Source organism: Peromyscus eremicus, unplaced genomic scaffold (assembly GCF_949786415.1).
Source record: "Peromyscus eremicus unplaced genomic scaffold, PerEre_H2_v1 PerEre#2#chr22_unloc_1, whole genome shotgun sequence".
NCBI lineage: Eukaryota > Metazoa > Chordata > Mammalia > Rodentia > Cricetidae > Peromyscus > Peromyscus eremicus.
Genome location: NW_026734286.1, coordinates 3,836,158 through 3,858,491, shown reverse-complemented (window position 1 = coordinate 3,858,491; position 22,334 = coordinate 3,836,158). Strand labels below are relative to the sequence as shown.

The window sequence follows — 22,334 nt, the reverse complement described above, 5'->3', positions numbered from 1 at the left end:
TGGTGTTGGGGAGCCAGATGGCTAAAGCGGGGTGGTTCCAGTGATCCAGCTGACCCAGAAAATACGGTGGCTTCTGGGTAACAGCTCCTACAAATCTTAGTGTCATTCCTGCAGTGTGGGACACTATTCAGACTCCCCTCTCCGTCTTCCCTTGTCATCTTCCTCTTGTTCTACTCATCATGTCCTGTTTCACTGCCTCTTTCCTGCAGTGGGTCTCCACCACCACCTGATCTGACACCAGGTTCACACTCTCTATCCTGTCCACCGTTACAGGATGCTCCTGTTGATTCCCTGAGACTCAGGAACTCACATTCTATCATCTATCTTGTAGGATGCGACATCTGGACCTATCCTGGCTGGGACTGGGGCCCATGTCAGCCTCACCATGGCTTTTCTTTGTCTTGGTTGGGGCTTCCTGGCTCTTGGCCCACTGCCTCATCCAGATCTTCACTTTGTATGGAAAGTGTCGTCGTCTCCGTGGTTTCTCTCAGCCACCCAAGAGGAATTGGTTTTGGGGTCACTTGGGCATGGTGAGTGTGGCAACAGGATGGGTTAGGGGTGTATGAGGGTGCAGGGACCTCCCAGTGGTCAAGGAGTTAGTAGTAGGGTGGCATGGGATCTGAGTATGAGGGTGCATGGACAGAGCCAGGGATTGGCGTGGGCTAGGAGCTGGGGTTTGAGGGTGCAGAGATTCCCCGTGGATCAGGGAATTGGGGGTAAAATGGGTTAGGGTCTTTGTGTGTTCCGTCTCAAGCCTTTCTCACATCTGTGTTAGCCAGAGACCTGCTTGGCACTCAGGTCTCAAAGAGAATGTGTGGAGTCAGTGGGGTGTGGGGAGACATGATCCGAGGTTGAATCAGGATGGTTGCCAACAGTGTTTAATTGAGAGAAGAATACGCCTTCTATAATCTATAGTTGCACATAGGATTAAATGGGCGAGAAGAGGGCATGCGAACTGGGGTGTGGCTTGAGATCAGTGGTTGAGAAATCTACCTTGACAATAGACACCAGTCATGTTAACGAAAGGGCCACAAGCTCCACTTGCCAGAGATAAGGAGAATGAGTGCTTTAGCAAGCAGGAGACTTTCTCAAGCCCCCGAGGGAATGGAGACCCTTATCCAAATGCCTGACCTTGGGAAAAGGACTTTTGGGGACCAGTCACTATACTACAATTTCTTAGTCTTTCTGTATGGGGCTGCTGCCCTCATATGCTCCCAAAGGGAAGGTCCTGATGTCCTACTCTTTCCCCATTATACTATATCATTCTGATTACTCTTTATTTATTAACTGAACTCTTGCCCTTATGGCCTCAGGCTTGGATCTGGATTGTAGGTATTTCATCCTTGGGATCAGGTGTGTCTAGTAAATCTCTAACTTTGCTGTTCTTGATGTAATTAGAAGGGCACAATGGAATTCCTGGTTCTGTGGTGGTGGGGATTTTTTTTTCCAAAGAAATATTTTGTTTAGAGAGTCTACCATTGTACACATTTTTATCATTTACGAAAGCCTGCACAAAATTTCCCAAAGGGAAAGGCATTAATATTGAGAATCATTAAAAATGAAGGTAAAAAGGTGCTGGAGAAGTGTGGTCCGCAATGATGAAATGCTGGAACTTTGTCAAGCAGCAATGGTTGCCACACAGTCCGTGCCAACTGTTCTCCATCCCTAGTCTACTCTGGATTTATTTCTAGCCTGTTTTCCTGTCTAGTACACACTGAAGGGCTCCCAGCATGGGCTGCAACAGAGCCAGGACCCTTCACATTCATACACTGTCTGCTGCTCAGGCCTCCTGAAGGGCCCTGATTCAGAGTCAGCTTCCTGTCTGGTCAATTTCCTTCTGTTAGTCCATCTTTGGGTTTCTACTTCATTCCAGAAGGGACTTTTATGCCTCCCCCAATATACTCAGGGCACAGCTGGGTCATAGGAGAGTTCTGTTCTGATCCCTCACCTCCAGGATCGTACCTTCCTTACACTGCTCTTTTCAGCTAAGATGGATCACTGAGGCCTGTTGCAAAACCTGGATTAGAGTATCCACTCATCCTTCCATGAGCCTTCCCTGACTCTAACCTTTATTCAACATTTGAACTTTGACATAGGTCCATTCTTTCCACTGGTTGACTTGGTCTCAGTTGCTTCATTTACAACTAGCAGAGCTCACAGCATGCACACAAGTCCTTGCAACCATGCATTAGCATCCTCTACCCTTTGGGAGTGGTTTCTGATTGGGTGAGCTGCCACTCTCATGGAGACGTAGAGGTCCTCTCTGCTGTCCTGAGATCTGCTGGGGCTGTGCCACCGCTGGAGGCGCCAGTGTTTGAACCCTTCTGCATAGTTGGAACTGAAGACTTAGGCAGGCAGAAGAGCATGTGAGAGAAACCTTGGGGACAAACCCTGAGGCCACAGTGTAGCCCACACACGTCCCTTTCAGGAGCTTAAGGCTTCTGCTGGGGCTGGAATTGATTCCACCTGCGAAGTTAATCTTCTCAAGACAAAGGGGGCTTCTCTGAGGCAGACAGTGTGACAATATAACTTCTTTATTGAACGTAAGATGCAGGCTTGATATTGAGACATGACTGATAGGTACAGAGCAAGAAGAAGCAGGGATTCCCTCCTCCATCCTGTAACATCCAGCTGCACGTTCATTGCAGAGGCTGTGTTACCTCCAAAGGCTTCAGGAGGAACCTGCTGAAGGTGCTGAGGAAGTGCATCAGTGCCCCCAGAGAAGCAGAAGCAAGGCGTGCACACACACACAGTAACACCCACAAACACACCCCCACACAAGTGCACACACACTCATACACAGATATACGTGTGCACACACAAACATCACCCTGTACCAGTTAGCAACAAGGACAAACTTTAAAAATTCATCACTGGGTGATTTTGTCATTTTACTAACACTATAGAGTACACTTAGTCAAACCATCATGGAGGAGCCTGCTGCAAATCTAGGTTATGAGAGACCACTTATTGTTCACGGAATACAAACCTGTATATCACGGTACTGTTGAGAACACTGCAGACAAGCTTCAGATCATGGTATTTACTCAGCTAAATGTATCTAAACATAAGGATAGTAGCAAAAGTTGTAAGCCACAGATAATCTTCAGGTCTGTTATAATTTTATATGACCAAGGCAGTATTTACAGTACGTTGTTGGTTAAAAAAAAAAAAAATCATTATGTGGGCTGGGGAGACGGCTCAGTGGTTAAAAGCAGTGGCTACTCTTCCACAGGATCTGGGTTCAGTTCCAAAGCACCCACATGACAGCTTACAACTGTCTGTGACTCCAGTTCTAGGGGATCCGACACCCTCACACAGACCTCCATGCAGGCAAAACACCAATGCACATAAAATAAATAAATAAGTCATTAAAAATCATTATGTAGCACAATTCCGTACATAGTTATGTAAATAAACAAATCACACAATACACTTATAGCAAATGAGGAGGTAAGGAGAGATAGATAAATAGATAGATGACAGATTGATAGGTGATGGATAGATAGACAGACAGACAGATAGACAGTTACATAGAGTTTGGACTTATGTAATAATGGAGATTGAGAAATCCCACAACGCCACATGCAAATTGGAGGACCAGGAAGCTGGTGGTGTAACAATGCAGTCTTAGAAAAAAGGCCAAGTGTAGAATGGAGTGTCAGATACAAATGTTGGAGTCCAAAGGTCAAGGACCTCAATTTTGATATCTAAGGGCAAGAGAAGCTGGATGGTCTCAATTTTGGAAGCAAGAGTGAATTTTCCCTTCCTCTGTCTCTTGTTTCATTTGCATCCTCAGTGGGTTGGATGATGCTCCTAATACTGTGGATGGTGGGTCATTCTGACCCAGTCTACTAAAGTGAATACTAATATGTTCTGAAAATACCATCACAGATACAGCCAGAAGTCAGTCTACTAGCGTGAATGCTAATGTGTTCTGAAAATACCATCATGGATACAGCCAGAAGTTAGGTTTCATCCTCTTTTGTGGGCATCCCTTAGCCCAGCCATTCTGATTCCTAAAAAGAGCAATCTCAGAAGGGATTGCCCATGTCTTTTTTTTTTCCAGTCCTCTCCCACGGAACAAGGCATGAAGGAGATGACTGAGCTGGTGGCCACCTACCCCCAGGGCTTCATGACCTGGTTAGGTCCAGTGGTTCCCCTCATCCATTTGTGCCACCCTGACATCATCCGGTCTGTCCTCAGCGCCTCAGGTACCCACAGGAGTTGGTGGTGGTGTGGCTGTGGGAATCTGAGAACTTCTAGCCCTGACTTCCATGCTTCTGTGTGGCCCCTGCAGTAACCTCATCTTTCCTCCCGCGGTCTCTCTCCGCCTTTCTGCTCTTTCATGTGCTCACCATCCCATGTCAGTCTCTTCTTACCCCACTGCCGTCATTTCCCCCTCCCCGTCCTAGCATTCCTGGTACCCTTGGGATGCCAGGAGACCACGAGCAAGGCTCTGTCCTAGAGGAACCCAATTTGGAGGAGATAACAAGGACACACCAACCACCTGTGATCAGGAATGACCCTGAGGAAGATGGGTGATGGCAGAATGGAGAAGTGAGGTCTGCTAGGGCAACTAGGGAGGCTTCCTGGAGGAGGAGACATGACCAGAGGCCAGAGTAGTGATGGTCCAGGAGAGAGAGCTAGGCATCTGGAATGAAGACAAATCTACCCTGATGCTAGGAATGTTTAAGTAGGGGCAGGCTGTGCAGGGCCTATGTATGACTGCAGCCCATCCCATCCCCAGGCACAGCAGTGAGACTGCTTATGCTAACGTGGGAATCCAGTTGCTATTTCTCCATTCTTCCTCTTCCTGTGCTTTGCCCATCGCATGTTCCTTGCTCACCAACTAGGCCCAGACTCCCTCTTAAGAAATTCCCTCCAGCCTGGCCCACTTACCCTGCCCTTTGACATTACCGTACTGGCACAGGAAAAGTTCCGTAGTGCCCATGGCTCAAACATCTGCCAGGCAGGCCCCTGGCTCTCTCTGCAAGCCTAGGTCTCTGTCAGGTGTGAGTGTAAAAACTCACCTGGTTTGATGGAAGGAAATAAAGGGAATCTCTAGACTATAAAGACCTGGGAGGATTGTCTTCCAGCGTGGCTGGATCCAGCTTTCAAGCAATGACATAAGAATCTGTGTCCTTAGGTCTGTTTTACCTTCCTGTAGTCCATTTTCTGTTTTATGAAAGCTTTTCATCAAGGTCCAAGTGATGAGCCTCAGACATTCATTTCCATGGGGCAGCTTGCCTGTCTCCTGGATTTCCCAGGAGCTCTGGGCTTGTAATTAATTGTAATTTCCTGGTCTGAGCCACAGGACAAACTCCTGTTTAAGTCTCTCTGCTTCTCTTTGGTCTTGGAAAGTCTGGGGATCCTGGCGCTAGTGTCTGGGGATGCACGGGTAAGGATTCAGGCTATTGGTGCACCGTCCCAGGCTCAGGTCTCAGATACTCCACTTACTGTGTGGGAGACTGTGGGCAGGGGACTTGAGGGCCTCGAGAATGGGTGAAAGAGAACCCGGGTTAATGCTGTGTTGGGGATCCTGAATGTGTCTTTCTGTCCCTCTAACTGAGGGTTGAGGATTACTGTGTATAAAAGATGTCTGGAGGAAGCGGGGCAGAGCTCAGCACAGAGAATGAGAAAGGGTTGGATAGAGTTCTCAGGGCTCCATCTGCCTCATGCACAGAGAATCCACCTCTCTGGCAGCCTCTTTCCTCTAATGCAGAGACAGGAAGACGGTGTCCTGTACAACCGCCCTAGTGTGCACTGTTGGGGAGGCGTGCTGGAGGGGCCCTGGCTGGTGGCCATTTGTGTAGTCCTGACGTGGGGGTCGGGGTTCGAGACAGGGTTTCTCTGTGGAGCCCTGGCTGTCCTGGAACTCTCTCTGTAGACCAGGCTGTCCTGGAACTTATAGATATCCACCTGCCTCTGCCTCCCGAGTGCTGAGATTAAAGACGTGCGCTGCCACACCAGCATCTTCCTACCTTTGTGAAGCCCCTCCTCTCTGCTCCAGGTGGGCACTGCACTGGCCCCAGCTTGCCCACTGTTGAGGTATCTGCGCTGTCTCCACTTGGTCAGGTGACCTGAGGCAGGCTGGTGGGGCTGTGGCGGCCTTGCCAGGTAACTGTGACATAAACCATTTAAGTGAGGAATCGCTTTTTTGCTAGTGGTTTCAGAGTTGTTTGTGGTGATGTATAACAGTTCATAACATGTTGTCCAGATTGGGAAAGGGAAAGAAGAAAGGGAGAGAGAGAGGGAAGAAGAGGGAGGGAAAAAGAGAAGATACAATCCCCAGGTAATTGTTCGAGTTCCTCCAGTTAGGTTCCCCATCCTACAGTCTCCAGAATCTTCCAAAACAGAGCCACTGTCTGGGAACCAACCTTACAACACAGGGGGAAATTTCACATTCAAACCATAACACCTGGTATATGTTGTCCCTAAACATGGTTCATACCTGGGATCATGTGAAGATGGCCCTATATGGGACTCCTAAGGGGCCACTGACATGTGGACATGTTGGGTTCTGTGTGGTTGTCCGAGAAGTTATTTGGGATTGTATTTTTTCTCCTTCTCGATAACATTTTGACTGTGTTTAGGGTTGTCTGATATCTGTCATCCAGAGTTCCACTGAGACATGGCTGAGATGTTATTTGAGATTTGTGTGAGGCAGGTCTTAGTGTAGATCCATGTCTGGCACCCAGCTGGATCACACCTGGTTCACATCTGAGAGGTTAATGTGACTATTAGTGTTTAAATCTATGTACAGATATATGTGTGTGTTTGAGAGTGTACTTGCATTTGTGTGTCCGTGTGTGTCCGTGTCCGTGTCCGTGTGTGTGTGTGTGTGTGTGTGTGTGTGTGTGTGAGTGTAGATAAGAGGCCAACATTGGGCATCATTCTTCATGAACCACACACCTTGTTTTGGGGAACAGAGTCTCACTAGGCCTTGGGGCTCACTGATTAGGCTAGGCTGAATAGCCAGAGATCCATTTGGATTTTTCCTCCCTAAAACTGGGATTGAGGGGTTGCGGATTTAGCTCAGTGGTAGAGTGCTTGCCTAGCAAGCACAAGGCCCTGGGTTCGGTCCTCAGCTCTGGAAAAAAAAACAACAACAAAAAACTGGGATTTAAAGTGCATGCTGCCACACTCCACTTTTTATGTGGATAGTACTCAGGTCATCATACTTGCATGGCAAACACTTTGCCAAGTCTGCGGTCTCTCTACACCCTAATGTGACCATTTTAAGATAATTTCTGGGACACACTGAGATTCATCATACTTTATGTTACATTAGGTATGGTCATGTCAGAGAAGATTATGTGTGTTTTAGCCATGTTAGCACATGTTAGGTCATGTGTATCTGTATCACATGTATATTTCAGGAGATGACAGAAAGTGCCAGATGGATGGATGTGCTAGGTCTGTGTAAATGCCTCCAGGGTGTTGTGCTGTGTTGGCATGTTAGACTGTGTAGGAGCCATATAAATGCATACTTGGGTGTATTGTGCAATGTCAGGCCATACTTCTGTTCTACCTCCTTCTAAAGCTTGGTCTGGTTCCCCCTTACCTCTCCCCTACTCTCTGCTACCCCTGTCCTTCCCCTGAATCTTGTTGTGCTGGTTTGAGGAAGACATGCACATCCCTGATGAGGGCACCACATTTTCCCCAAGTTCATTACTGCATTCTCCTGGTCCCTGATAATCCTTGTTCGTGTCAGCTGCTGTTGCCCCAAAGGATGCCATCTTCTACAGCTTCCTGAAACCCTGGCTGGGTGAGTCCCTGCAGGTGAGGTGATTGGGGGCAGCCCTGGGGCTCAGAGAAAGGTGCCACCCTTGCCCACTGCCAATGGTTACCCTCTCAGGGGATGGGCTCTTGGTGAGTGCTGGTGACAAGTGGAGCCGCCACCGTCGCATGCTGACACCTGCCTTCCATTTCAACATCCTGAAGCCGTATGTGAAGATTTTCAATGACAGCACCAACATCATGCATGTGAGTCCCTGGAACTGAGGTTCCCAGCTGGAGTGTGGGGGTGGGGGTGGTATGGGACTGCAGACAGATCCAGTCCACAGTACTGGCTCTGAAGGGCCATGCTGGCCTGTTGCAGTTTCCCCCTAAGGTTTGATTTCTCATATGTGATTTAGGATTAAAATCTTTGCTTTTTGTCTGTGATGATACCATAGAGTCGTGGCCCTGCATGTGGTAGGTGCTCAGGTGTTAATTTTCGGTGCCCTGAAAACTGAACATAGACTCAGTCTGGCACTTCCAAACACACTGGCTATTTCTTCTGGACAGGATCTAGGTCCCTGGTGTTTTATGGTCAGCTGTGGATCAGCTGGGCAGCTCAGCTAACCTGGCTCAGCTCTGCCATGTTCAGAACATACAGGCTTTAAGATAGCTTAGGATGGACTCCGCAGGGGGAACAGGTGTTCCCCATGATTCTCTTCCCCTACTAGGCACCCGAGAGAAGCTGGATAGGGTCAGAAGTTTAGATTTACCTGAAACTGTGGCCTTAGCATCTTACCACTTTCTGTTGGTCAAGTCATAAGTCAAACACAAAATCAAAAAAGAGTCAAATAGGCTCCACCGTCTACTGGACATTGCTGGAAAATCACACTGTGCTGAATGTGGTACCTGACCAAGATAAGAACTGGGGTAATGGTCACAGAGTGATTCCTGCCTTGCAAACTGTTAGCTTGTTTACTTGTTATGGATTTTTGCTAGAACATGCTAGATTCTGAGGTTAGATAGAAAAGCCAGACTTTAACTCACCGCACTGCAAATAGCATGTATATCATTCCAGCTTTTATCCTTTCTTCAATGGGGCCACATTCCATGAGAGCAAATCTAGTGGGCTGTAATCGGAGTGCCTTACATCCTAATACAATATAATGATATTAGAATAATATGACTGAGTCTTATGGAATTTTAATAATAAGCTATAATAAATATTACTATATATAATAAATGTTACTGACTCTCAGGGAATCTGTTTTATAACAAGCAGAATTTAGTCTTATTTTTATCCATGGGGAATCATTGCTGTATCTATAGGTTTTCTGCAATGACATCTGAAAATAGCCCAAGTTAAGAATATCATGACGGTTCACTCTTGGCATGTCTAACAAAATTTCTCAAGGAACAATGGAAGTCTAGCATTCTCAACAAAGGGATAGTTTTGAAATCTGTTTATGGCAGTGACGGTGAGAGGGGTACCATGTATTGAGTGTTTATCATAGGCTAGAACTGATGCTAAGATCCAACCAATCCAATAATCTATGCTGGCCAACTTAATTCCACAAGCCTGTGAGGTGCGTGGGTTACCTTTTCCTCCTTAACGATAAACCTGAGGGACATATGTATCAGAGACCTTGTTCAAGGCATTCTGCAGGAATTGAGCACATGGTGGCGTATGATTTCCTCTCAGTTTAGCAGACACCAAATCAGATCAACTAAAGATGTGACCGACAAGAACCAGGAGAGGGAAATGAACTGACTGAGGGAGCACAGAGCACAGGAATCAGAGCTTGGACTTGAACTCAGGACTTCTGAGCCAGTCTTGGGTCTTCATCTGCTGTAGTCACAACTTCCACAATTATTCAGATGGAATTGGCTGGTTTGAGGGTGTCCGTTACAGTAGTGGCGGTTGAGCAGAGTCTCAGGGAGCCAAGATCCAACAGCGTCATTGTCTCTCTCTTTTTTTTTTTTTTTTTTTTAATAAGGCCAAGTGGCTGCACCTGGCCTCAGGGGGCAGCGCCCGTCTGGACATGTTTGAGAACATCAGCCTGATGACCTTGGACACTTTGCAGAAATGTGTCTTCAGCTTCGACAGCAACTGTCAGGAGTGAGTTCCAACTCTGGGCCTTGGAACCCAGTCTGTAGAATCAAGGCAAGAGGTGGAGGAGGCAACACTGTCCAGAGAGGTGGAAGAGACTCCATGGAGGAAGTGGGTCAGAGCTGACAGTGAGCCCCTGGGTGGAGGTGGGGGTGGAGTAGTCCCATCCATGAGGTGAAATTGTTCAGAAAAGGGAACAGAGATTCAGATGACACAGGTTGTGGGCATCCGGCATGAGGCATTTTGGGATGAGGCTGAAAGAGTAGACAGTAACTAAACATACAGACATTAAAGCCAAGGAAAGTGTGGAACTTCATGCTGTGGTTCCTAGGAAACCATGAAAGCTCTTCATTGCTCTGTCTCTGTAACAAAATATCTAAGATTACCAAATTGAGGAGGTTTTTTTTTTTCTCCTCATGGTTTCATTATGATTTGATTTCATTGCTTTTGGATATGTACCCAAAACTATACATGGAGGAAGCATGTCTTGGAGGAAACACAGGCAGCTAAGAAGTAAAGAGAGAGAGAAAAATGCCAGGGTTTTAACATCTCTTTAAAGGCACCCCCATAATTGAAATGACTAAGGTAATACCATCCAATGTTCTGACTCCATTTTATGTTTGCTTAGATATTTCTCAGCCCTCTAACCCTCTCCCCTCAATGGTCACATCTACCTAGGCAACACATTTGAGGGTTCCATGACCTTGACTAGGGTATAGATGTATCAACCAAAAGACCTGTCAAGCTGTGTCTAGAACAACCGCTCTGCCAGGAATGGACATAGTAGACCAACGATGAGTGTGACTAGACCAGAGCTCTGCAGATGGTGACTGCCCTTTAAAAGAAAATGGAGTTGATGTACACAGGCCAACTGCAAGAATTGGTTTGTTCTGATCTGGGTGGACGATGTTAGGGAACAGGCAGAGCAGGACTGAACCCTGTGTCGGAGAGGAAAGAGAGGAGTCTGGTGTCCACCTTATGTGGTGGATGCCTAGAGAAATGCCTAGGCTCATGGAATGGAATAAAGGGAGAGAAGAGATTGAGAGTTTAGAGCCCATGCTTATCATGTGTTGTCATCTTTTCCAGATCAGCTGGGCTACTCAGTATCCTGTGGGGAATTAGTTCCCACCCTCTGCAGAGAAATGCACCTCAGGCTTTAGGTCTGCTGCATTCTTGCTTCCCTTCATGTTCTTCTTGTACAGGAAGCCCAGCAAGTATATCGCTGCCATCTTGGAGCTCAGTGCCCTAGTTGTAAAAAGAAATGAGCAGCTACTTCTGCACATGGACCTGCTCTACCGCCTCACACCTGATGGCATGCGCTTCTATAAGGCCTGCCGCCTGGTGCATGACTTCACTGATGCCGTCATCCAGGAGAGACGTCGCACTCTGCCCAGTCATAGTGGTGATGATGTCATCAAGGCCAAGGCCAAGTCCAAGACTTTGGATTTCATTGATGTGCTGCTGCTAAGCAAGGTGGGTCCTTTAAACATTAATTAGTTGAGGTTTTTGTTTTGTTTTGTTTTGTTTTTGGATAGAGTCTCATTACATAGGCAAGACTGCCCTCTCATGTGCCTCTTGCCTCAGCTTCCTTAGTGCTGGGATTACAGATTCATGTCAGCCCTTTTGGCTTTAGTAGCTTTTTTGAGATGCATCTTACTATGTTGCCAGGCTTGTCTTCAGGGCTGGATGAATGGATCTGGCTGACCCAGCTTCTGATACTATGTGCTTGCACTACCCCTCATGCCTTAAAAAAAAAGATCATTTTTGTTTTATGTGTATGAATGTCTGCTTGCATGTATGTATGTGTACCACATGTGTGCTTGGTACCTGCAGAGGCCAGAAGAGGGCATTGAATCCCCTAGAACTGAAGTTATGAATGATTATAAGCCACCATGTGGGTAAAGATGCTTTTAATCATTGAATCCCCTAGAACTGACGTTGTGGATGATTAAAGCCACTGTGTGGGTGAGGATTTTTTTTTTGTTGTTTTGGTTTTTCGAGACAGGGTTTCTCTGTGTAGCTTTGCGCCTCTCCTGGAACTCACTTGGTAGCCCAGGCTGGCCTCGAACTCACAGAGATTCGCCTGGCTTTGCTTCCAGAGTGCTGGGATTAAAGGCGTGTGCCACCACCGCCCAGCGAGGATGTTTTTAATCATTGAGCCATCTCCCCTGCTCCCAAAAGTTTATGATTTTAAAAGAACAACGGACGCTGGTATTGAATGTGAGATGATTCAACGTTTTATATTTTCAGTAATGACTTGGGCTCGATGGAGAGGACATCTAGAAGCCATAGAAGGCATCCGAGGAAAGGAGAGGGACAAGTCAGGGAGAAACACACTGTAGAGAGAACACTGGGGACAGCCTTTCTAGGTCTGGAACTGAAGGGCCTTCCTTGGTGTCTTAGGGTTTCTGTTGCTGAGACCAAATACCATGACCAAAAAGTAAGTTGGGGAGGAAAGGGTTTATTCAGCTTATACTTCCAGATCATAGTCCATCATTGTAGGAAGTCAGGGCAGGAACTCAAGCAGGGTTAGAACCTGGAGGCAGGAACTGATGCAGAGGCCATGGAAGGGTGCTGCTTACTGGCTTGCTTCCCCTGGTTTGCTCAGCCTGCTTTTTTATAGAACCCAGGACTGCCAGCCTAGGGATGGCATCTTCTATGATGGACTGGGCCCTGTCTCATTGATATTAACTGAGAAAATGCCTTAGAGCTGAATCTTACCGAGGCATTTCCTCAACTGAGGCTCCTTTCTCTCTGGTGGCTCTAGCTTGTGTCAAGTTGACACACGAAACCAGCCAGTACACTTGTTAAGTTAGTATCTGCATTTGGGTCTATATCTTTGTTGAGAGCTGCACATAACTTCATGATCAGTGCAGCTCACATATTATAGCAGTCATGCTATGAAGGTAGTAATCACTCCCTATTCCCAGATCTTCCTTTCCTAGGTGATCTGATTATTTTACCTGAATGTGAAGCATTATCTTAGTTACTGTTCTATTGCTATGAAGAGACACCATAACCAAAGCAACTCTTGTAAAAGAAAGCATTTAACTGGGGGCTTGCTTACAGTTTCTGAGTGTTGGTCCATGATTATCATAGTGGGAAGAAGACAGGTTGGAGCAGTAGCTGAGAGCTTTACATCCTGATCCACAGGCAGCAGGCAGAGAGAAACTCCAAAGCCCACCTGTGACACACTTCTTTCAACAGACCACACCTCCTCTAACAAGGCCACACCGCCTAATCCTTCCCAAACAGCTGCTCATTAACTGGGGACTAAGTATGCAAATATGAGCCTGTAGTGCCATTTAAACCACAACAGGAGAAAGACCCACATATTATGAATCATGGAGGGTTATAGGGCAGCTAGCACATCTGTGTTTTCTTTGTTTAAGAGAGGGCAATAGGATGAACAATGAGAGAGAGAGGAAAGAGGGGAATAGGAGAGGGAAAGTAAACGAAAGGTAAAGAGATGATAGGAAAGGGGCAGGAGAGCAAGCAAGGAGTATTAAGATTAATTCTTAGCTATAAAATAACCCATTTCATTGTGACTTTTTTTTTTTTTTTTTTTTTTTTGAGACAGGGTTTCTCTGTGTAGTTCTGGCTGTCTTGGAACTTGCTTTGTAGACCAGGCTGGCATCGAACTCACAGAGATCTGCCTACCTCTGCCTCCCAAGTGCTGGGATTAAAGGTGTGCGCCACCACCGCCCAGCTGTGACATTTTAATTCACATAAATCACCCCACATTTCTCTCGATCTTTCTCAAATAAAGAGGGGACTTTATTGTTGAATATGAACAACTTTAATCAAGTACTATGGTAAATTTTATAGGTTTGTAAACCTGATAGCTTCCAACATTTGAAAAAGACTAATTGAGAAGGGGAAGCTTACTTATTGACTGCACACAGTGTGGCATCGTCATCTTGCCCTGTTTCTCCGTCAGTCTAAACCTTTCAGTCCCGAAGATACAACCTTTGGCGACAAAGCAGATGGCAGTAGAGAACTGGTAAAAAGGAAATCCACTCTCCCCACCTAGTGAGCAAAGTGAATGACTTAGAGCAGCGGTTCTCAACCTTCCTAACGCTGTGGCCGTCCGATGCAGCTCCTCATGTTGTGGTGACCCCCCAACCATGAAATTATTTTTGTTGCTGCTTCATAACTGTAATTTTGCTACTGTTATGAATCATAATGTAAACATTTTTGGAGACAGTGGTTTGCCATGGGTTGAGAACCACTGACTTAGAGCAATGCTTAGTCTCTAACTGCCTAGACAAGTTGCCATGCAAGGTGGCTAGTCACTCTTTCCCACAGAAATCACTCATCATACAGAAGTGGAAAATATCCATGGCTCTTTGATTCCTTCAACTAGGAAAAAACAGGAGGCAGGGGAACCAAGAACAATGCCTGTGTGTTGGGGACTCTGGTGATGGTGACTGAAAGGAAAAGTATTGGCCTAGGACCACCAAGACCAAGTTCTCAGCACAAAGGAGATTTATTTTCCCCAGAGGGATAGAGGTCATGGAGTAAGAGACAAACACAGGAGGTAGGGGATGAAGGAACAGGAGAAGGGAACAAGGGGCAGGGGGCAGGGGTATAGTCCCAGAGTAGGGAAGAACACTGCCTCCAGATAGAGTGTAGACAGACACGGCACATTGGAAAATGGCAGTTTATAAAGGTAAAAGGGGGAAACTCCGTGTTAGAATAAGGTGTTTAATTTTAATTGGGCATGTTAATTAGGTGAGCCAAAGGGGGCTTTTGATTGCTGGACTTCAATACTTTGATTGCTGAAACTTGGTTGTCGGCTTCAGGAGGACAAAGTGGCCAAATAAGGAAATAGACATTGGTGGCTAGCTTTAGGAATATTATCTAATGGTTTTTAGCAAGACAGAGGGAATGGGGGAGAAGGGCAAGGCCTGCCCGAGCCATGCTTGCCAAGCTCAAGCTAGCCAGAGTCCCTCCAGTGATCAAGAGGAATGCAGGAGTTCAGAGGTCTTGTGCGCCTGGTTGGAAAAGGATCTCCAGGTATTATTTTATGTTAAACACGAGGGCCTTCAGAAGTGGTGTGATGTAAGACCTTGCCTTGTTTCCAGGATGAAGATGGAAAGGAGCTGTCAGATGAGGACATCCGAGCTGAGGCTGACACCTTCATGTTTGAGGGTGAGAATCTCACTGTGAGACCAGAGAAGGGGTAGGAGTCTCTACATCTCAGGAATCTGGGCCCCTCCGTTCCCTATATTCTGTCTTTTCCTCATCCCTCCTGAGGACTTCACCACTTGAGTGCTGTCTGCATAGTGGTGCTGAAACAGCCCAGAGACCCAAGTCTAACTGTCCACTCTTCAGGCCACGACACCACGGCCAGTGGGCTCTCCTGGATCCTGTACAACCTAGCAAAGCACCCGGAATACCAGGAGCGCTGCCGGCAGGAGGTGCGGGAGCTGCTGAGGGACCGAGCATCTACAGAGATTGAATGGTGAGCACAGGTCCTGGTGGCCTGTTCCTGAGTGCCCCCTCCTGGTTTTCTTTCCCAGGTGGGGCAGGGAACTCTTTCAATGATTGTCCTGTTATTGGCTGGTGGGTGAGGCATCTACTTCATCACGGGAACAGAAAGATGTGGACTTCAAAGAGAATTATTGACAAAAATAACATGATGTGAGGGCAGATAGTGCTACTTTGCACGTGTTGAGTAAATGAACTTCCCTTCCACTCCCCCCCCCCCCACTCTGTCTTAATAACATTTTCCCATGTCTTCCCTTCCCGATAGGTTGTTCATCTGCTCCCTAATTACTTCCTAACCTTCTTCCCAGGGATTAGCAGGGGACATCTGGGGATAAAATCATGTCTATATTGTCTTGAACCTGTGACTCATCCATGCATCCAATCTTCCTTCATCAAACCCCCCACACTGCCTTTGCTTTCTGATTTGTGCCCAGCTTAAGTCTGTGTTAAGGACTCAGCCCAGAGACCAGTCTTTCAGGAGCTCTCAGCTTGGTGGGAGAACAGTCTTTGGGCAAGACAGCCCTCGGACACACAGCAGGCATGGGATAGAGAGTAAGAGAAGCAAGTGTAGGAGGAGAGGATATGTTTCCTCAGGAAAGTCACTGAATATCTGTGTGAGACTGGGCAATAGGGCGGTAGGCCCAAGGATGAGATGGGCTGGTGGAGGAGGAAGACAGTAATGGGGGTGGGTGACTGGGAACAGGAGGGGTATGGGAAAGAGAAAAAATATAAAGAGGAATGGAGAAGGGGAGATGGAAGAAGGGGTATGGTGATAGGGAGGTGGCAGGACAGGAGAAAGAACTCTTGAGGGAAAACAAGGAGAGAGGAGAGAAATCTACAGGAAGGGAAGGTAGACAAGATGAGTGAGGGAACCTGGGCGGTGGTGGTGCACGCCTTTAATCCCAGCGCTTGGGAGGCAGAGGCAGGCTGATCTCAGTGCGTTTGAGGCCAGCCTGGTCTACAATGGAGTTCCAGATAGCCAGGACTGTTGCAGAGAAATCCTGCCTCGAAAAACAACAACAACAACAACAACAACAACAAGATGTGTGAGGGGAAGAGAGGTTTTATGTAAATGGGGAGAAAGTCAGAAGAGCAAACACAGTAGATCAGTTTATTCTTTTTCTTTCTTCTTTGCTTTTTGATTTTGGTGTTTGTTTTTTTTTTTACCATAAGAAATAGTCATTTTAATATAAATGTGTTGAGTTTTTAAAATAGCAGGTGTGAACATTGTTTTCCTCAGGGGGGAAAAAAAACTTCTCTAAAGATGCCTGACTAAATTTCCTCCAGCACTTCCCTAATCCTTTGATCTTCTTGGGATTATTTTACCACTGTGAGAAAAGGTTAAGAGGGCAACACAGGGGCTAGCAGCCTCTGTTTTACTCCTGGTTAATCATATGATGGGTTCCTCAGGGACGACCTGGCCCAGCTGCCCTTCCTGACCATGTGCATCAAGGAGAGTCTGCGGCTACATCCCCCGGTCACAATGGTTTCCCGCTGCTGCACCCAGGACATTTCCCTCCCAGATGGCAGAGTCATCCCTAAAGGTGCCCACAGGACAGGGAAGAAGCATCCTGGGCACACAGCAAGATTTATCAGGCCACAAACTTACTCTGCCTGTCCCTTTTCCCACAGGCGTCATCTGCATCATCAATATCTTTGGAACCCATCACAACCCAACCGTGTGGCAGGACCCTGAGGTGCGCTGTGCCCCTAGTCTTGTTCATCTCCCAGTGGCCTCAGGATATCAGACCTCACTTGTCCCAGCACACTCAAGACTCTGTCTCTGGCTGTGCTGGTAGATGCCACTCATTCACCATGGCTGGTCTCTTCTTCAGGTCTATGACCCCTTCCGCTTTGATCCAGAGAACATCCAGGACAGGTCACCTCTGGCATTTATTCCCTTCTCGGCGGGACCCAGGTGAGGCCAAAGAGCTCAGGATTACGGAGCGGGATCTGGGTCTGGTGGTGAAGAAGGGCGGAGTTCAGATGGTCGAGGTTTCTGGTCCCCTCCCCCCATCTCCTGATCAGAGTAAAAACCAAGGTTTGGAGAGCCCGTTTGGGACGTTCCAAGTGCGGCCAAGAAAGCTGAGAGTGCCGCCCTCTCGCTGATTTGTTTTACAGTCTGAGCTCTGGGCAAGTTAAGCTTTAAGTGGAGTCCCGGGTATACTAGCATCCCTCGCTCTCCTCAGGCTGCCCTGTTGCTGCGGCAGACCTGGTCAGGTTGGTTCTGACAGTGCCTGGCTGGGTCCCCGCGCAGTCAGAGTTCCCACCTCGCCCTCCCGCAGGAACTGCATAGGACAGACTTTCGCCATGAGCGAGATGAAGGTGGCGCTGGCGCTCACCCTGCTGCGCTTCCGCGTCCTGCCCGACGACAAGGAGCCGCGCCGGAAGCCGGAGCTGATCCTGCGCGCAGAGGGCGGGCTGTGGCTGCGGGTGGAGCCGCTGAGCACCGGTGCACAGTGACCCATCCACTTTGCCCCGGACTTCCTAGTAGGTAGATAGGCGTGAGTCTGCCTTTGTGGATTGCAAAGCACAAACTGTGCTGTCACCCTGCAAGCAGGGGCTTTAAGTAATCCACCCAGTGGCCACGGTGGTTGATTTGAGCCAAAGATCCCTGACTTCCTCGGCATGATCACAGACTCCTATGGTGAAGGTTCATTCTCTAGCCAAGCTGCGCTACTCTGGGTAATAGGGAGCCAAGGGGAGGTGACCGAGCAGGTGAGGGAACAGGATGAAAGGCCAAACAGACTCAGATTCTCAGAGGGCAAACCTTTCATTAACACCACCTTGATCCCTATTCTAATCTCATATGCCCATCTTCTCTCACCTCGGAATTCTGATTCTGTGGGTTCTAAGTTTCTATGCATATTAAATCTAACAAGCTATCATTTTGCTTGGTTTTTGAGGTGATGCTGCACTGTGTTGCCCTGGGTCGTTTTCAAACTGCCTGTCTTAAAGGAAACTCGGCCTCAGCCTTCCAGCCATCTGAAACTGCAGTCTTTGGGACACCATATCGGGCTAGTTTTGGTTCTTCCGTAGTGTGTCTGATCATTGTGCTGTTGTGCCCGTTTTCACTCGTGAGAGGAACCCAAGGAGGTGAAGGTGATGATGTTAGGTGTCTTTCAGCACTGTGGACAGCAACGGCTCGGGCCTTCCTACTCTGGCATGAAGCAAGGCCTGAGTGCCTTTCAGGCATACCCCACGCTAGTTCAGTGGCTTAGTGGAGCAGCCCTTGCTCAGCACATACGAAGCCTTGCTGTCCCACATAAAAAAAACAAAACAAAACAAAAACAGCCCTCCCCCAAAACGGGGGAAAACAGTAAAACAGGACTCCAAAAAGATTTTTTAAATGTTTGGTGTCCTCCTTTGGAAGCCACATTTGTTTTCTTGGCCTTTGGTCTTACTCCAAATGTTTTTTCTTATCCCAGTCCACAGAATTCCATTCACGGAAGTAAACAAAATAGGAAAAGAATATCCTTTATTAGTAGCACCGTCTCACAGGAACTGGTAACAATGAGATCAGCTCTCCCCACCTAGAGAACAAAGCCAGTGCCTTGGAGCAGCGCTTAACCTCTGTTTGCCTAACTAAGTTGTGATGAAACAATCCTATTTGCAGGGTGACTGGTCAACTCCAAAAGAGGCAACGCAGTCCTGGAGCTGGGCTTTCCATTTGTTATCCTTGGATGTCTATAGAGGCATGGCTGCCCCTTCACAGGACAACTCCATTTTAACACCTGTTATATACGTGTATGCATGTATTTTAGGAAGCTTCGACAGTAGTAGGTTTCTGTATGATTTTTTTGAAAAGTCTTTAATGTTAATTATCCCTCCCCATATTCCTCATCTACCCCATGAAACTCTTCTATCATTATTCCCCGTCAGTGCTTTATCCCACTTTGCTCTGTCCTCTCCCCTGGGAATTCTGCCTCCATGGCTTCTTACTCATTTCCTGACCTCTGCGGCCATTCCACTTGTCTCTCAGCCCCTTTTTTTTTTTTTGTCTTTTGAGAACTCTGTGTTCAGTTCCATGCCTTATTTTTCAACTGGGTTGTTAGTTTTCTTGATGTTTCACAGGAACTTTTGAAAGTTGGATTAAATGCATTTTGTATTATGAAATGGCCATGAGCCAGTAAGGACAAGAATCAGTTTTAAAGAGGTGTGTTTTATTGTCAAATTGACAAGGAATGGAATTGTGGCGGTTATATTGATAGTCAACCGGGCAGAGTCTAAATTTATGTCAGAGACAAATTTCTATTTATGTCTCTGAGGGATTATGCAGATTATGTTAATTGATGTGGGAAGACCACCCTATCTGCCAGGAGAAAATAAAGGATAAGGTGAGTGGAGCTGAGCACTGACAGTCTTCTGCCTGCTGCCTGGCTGTGGATATGTGACTGGCCGCCCCAATCTGCTGCCACCGCCTGTCACGATGGATGGTGTCCTCAAACTGTGATCTAAAAACAAATCTTCCTCCCTTATTGCCTTTGTCAGTTATTTTTCCACAGCAGGGGAGACGAGTAATGAACATATTCTCCATCTCCTCCTCTTCTTGTGCCTTAACTATAACTTTTAGTAATCTTTAAACTCTGACAGTTCCGACTTCTCCTTTCCAGACATTTTCCCCCACCTTCATTTTTTTCAGATTTAGTAGTGATCCACATACGAAGCTGACATCCTTTCCACGCCTAGCCTTAGAAATTAGTGTCTTCATACACTAAGTACCACCACTGTTATCACCACCACTACTTATCTCCAAATAGTTATTGAAGTTGAGTGAATTGCTATTTTTTTTTATTTTATTTTTTTTGTGAATTGCTATTTTTAACTCATCATTATATTTACATGGTGGAAATATCTTGGAATTGTGGTTGCTTCTATGGTAGATATGCTGTTCTTGGAATGATATAGACAATCATATTTGAGAATGTGAACTGATGGGTTTAGCTATTAACTGTGAACCTCATCCTTCTCTAGCCTAGCCTTATTTTATCATTGCTCATTCAGCAGCTGAAAGAATATAGCTAATTAAAGGAAATCCACTCAATGAAATAACACTTTCAGTTTTGGCATAAAGATAAAAAATCAAGGCAGTAGGACCATTCTAAAACATGGAAATCTAAAACAACAGATTCCGTGTAAGTAAATTAGAAAAAATCCCAGCAAAATATTCAAAAAGATGATTGTAAGAATTATTAATGAAATCAAAGAGAATACTAACACTTGAATGGTATCTGAGTATGTGCATTATGTGTGGCATGTGTGTGTATGTGTGTGTGTGTGTGTGTGTGTGTGTGTTTGTGTGGTGTGTGTGTGTGTGTATGGGTGTCAGGGAGGGATGTATGTATGGGCTGTGTGTGTGTGTGTGTGTGTGTGTGTGTGTGTGTTATGTGTGTGGGTGTGGGGGAGAGATGTATGTGTGGGATGTATGTGTGTGTGGGTGTGTGAGTATGGGGTAGGGATGTATGTGTGGGATGTGTGTGCGTTTGTGTTGGAACCAATGAGTGACTAAAACTGTGCACACAGGCCTGTGCTCATGACTGAAGCTGCTGTCAGAGTCTCCTGCCCCTGTCCCTAGGCCTGACTCTTGTAATAAAGACCATACACTTGAAAGAAACTCTGACCTTTGAAGCTCTCAGGGATGGTAAGAGTGGGTAAATGCCACAGCTCCCTCACTCTGAGTAGGATGGTTCTGAGGTGCTTGTGTATGCTCTCTGTCTTCCAGAGCTCCCCACCATGTCTGAGTCTTGACTGTCTCTGTACCGACCTCCCTCCTCAGCTGCCTTTCTTTCCTGCCTCCTCGGCCCATCTGACCTCCCCACTGCCTTACTGGTTTCCAAGAGTTCTCTTCCAAAGAGACACCTGGCAATTGAAACTTGTCTTTGAATAACACCCAAATAAATTTGAACTTGACCTCTCACATCAGGGTCTGCTTCTGTAGGACACATAATCAGTGGCCACCCAGCAACCCTCACAGGCATACCCTCTCTATGAGGTTCAGAGAGGCCAGCTTGTGTATCCAAGATCACACAGCTGGAGAATGGAAAACCCCAGGTTTTTGCAGCTTCTAACCCAGAGCCACAGGCTCACACCTTTTGTAAAAGATTATCAAGGACCAGGAAATGTACAACAGATGTTTACAAACAAGTAGTTCCCTGATGAATGTGGCAAAGGGACCCAGACTGTGTCTTTATTCTGTCACAAACAATGACAAACAAGAGCTGCATGCTGGCCATGTAACAGGGAGTGTTGGTTTAGCCCGTGCTTGGTTTAACTTAATAGTCACGAAACCTTGATATGCCCTTCAATCTGTATGTGAGAAAACATCAAGATGAATGGAAGTGTCCAAGGCCATAAGTCATGCCAATAAGAACATGCGTGTTTGTCTGTTCAGAAGTCACATGTGTGAGTCCTACCATATGCTAGGCATGACTTGAAACAGTGCTCTCCTCAAAATTTAAATGAAAATAATAAAGAAGAGTGAATATTATATAAGTGACCTCCATCCTTCATATAAAAGAAAGATTTTACTAGGAACAACGAACTGAGGGGAATATGGTTATTTGACACACTTACTTTGAGTATAGTAAGAATTCTCCAAAGTATGGGAATGATTAAAACATAATAATATGGTGAAATGAGATGATAATAATGATAATAAAATAAAACCAAGAGTTCTGTAAAGAAATGGATTGTTATGTCCCATTTCAATGTGAGGTGTGCTGAGAGGTGTGTGTTAGGTCTCCTTCCCCCAGTTGGCATCTGGTGCCCCCTTGCCTCAGAACTCTAGTTAGAAAAATTCTGTGTGATGGAGCCTAGGATGGGGAAAGAGGTTCATTGGAGGAGGTTTTGTGTCTTAGGGCTATGAGATGGGAAGTTTGAGAGGGGTACAAGTTCCAGACTATAGAAAAAAAAGAACAGGAATTTCTTATGATCAGAAGGTTTTAAAAACCTGCAGGCTTGGCTGAAGAGATGGCTCAGAGGTTGAGAGCATTTGCTGCTCTTGCAGAGA

General features: G+C 46.5%; 1 protein-coding gene across 2 annotated transcripts; it reads left to right on the top strand.

Moving 5' to 3' along the window:
* Window positions 1-332: 332 nt before the first annotated feature.
* On the top strand, window positions 333-17,806 carry LOC131900515 (cytochrome P450 4F4-like). 2 transcript variants are annotated; one of them, XM_059251763.1, is made up of 12 exons: window positions 333-530; window positions 4,070-4,214; window positions 7,718-7,771; window positions 7,862-7,989; window positions 9,720-9,841; window positions 11,035-11,305; window positions 14,920-14,986; window positions 15,170-15,299; window positions 16,736-16,869; window positions 16,958-17,022; window positions 17,161-17,243; window positions 17,611-17,806. In XM_059251763.1, exons 1-12 carry the CDS (start codon window positions 333-335, stop codon window positions 17,786-17,788), a joined length of 1,575 nt encoding a protein of 524 aa, XP_059107746.1. In that variant the 3' UTR covers window positions 17,789-17,806. The 2 variants fall into 2 exon arrangements, with proteins under 2 accessions (XP_059107746.1, XP_059107743.1); XM_059251760.1 differs by having other exon boundaries at window positions 333-536.
* Window positions 17,807-22,334: the final 4,528 nt, after the last annotated feature.

Bases quoted from the DNA above. Each gene is read 5' to 3' on its own strand.
- LOC131900515 (XM_059251760.1), top strand. From the start codon at position 333: ATGCGACATCTGGACCTATCCTGGCTGGGACTGGGGCCCATGTCAGCC. The intron at 7,990-9,719 runs GTGAGTCCCTGG...TTTTTTAATAAG, and splicing joins ACAGCACCAACATCATGCAT to GCCAAGTGGCTGCACCTGGC. The intron at 11,306-14,919 runs GTGGGTCCTTTA...CCTTGTTTCCAG, and splicing joins ATGTGCTGCTGCTAAGCAAG to GATGAAGATGGAAAGGAGCT.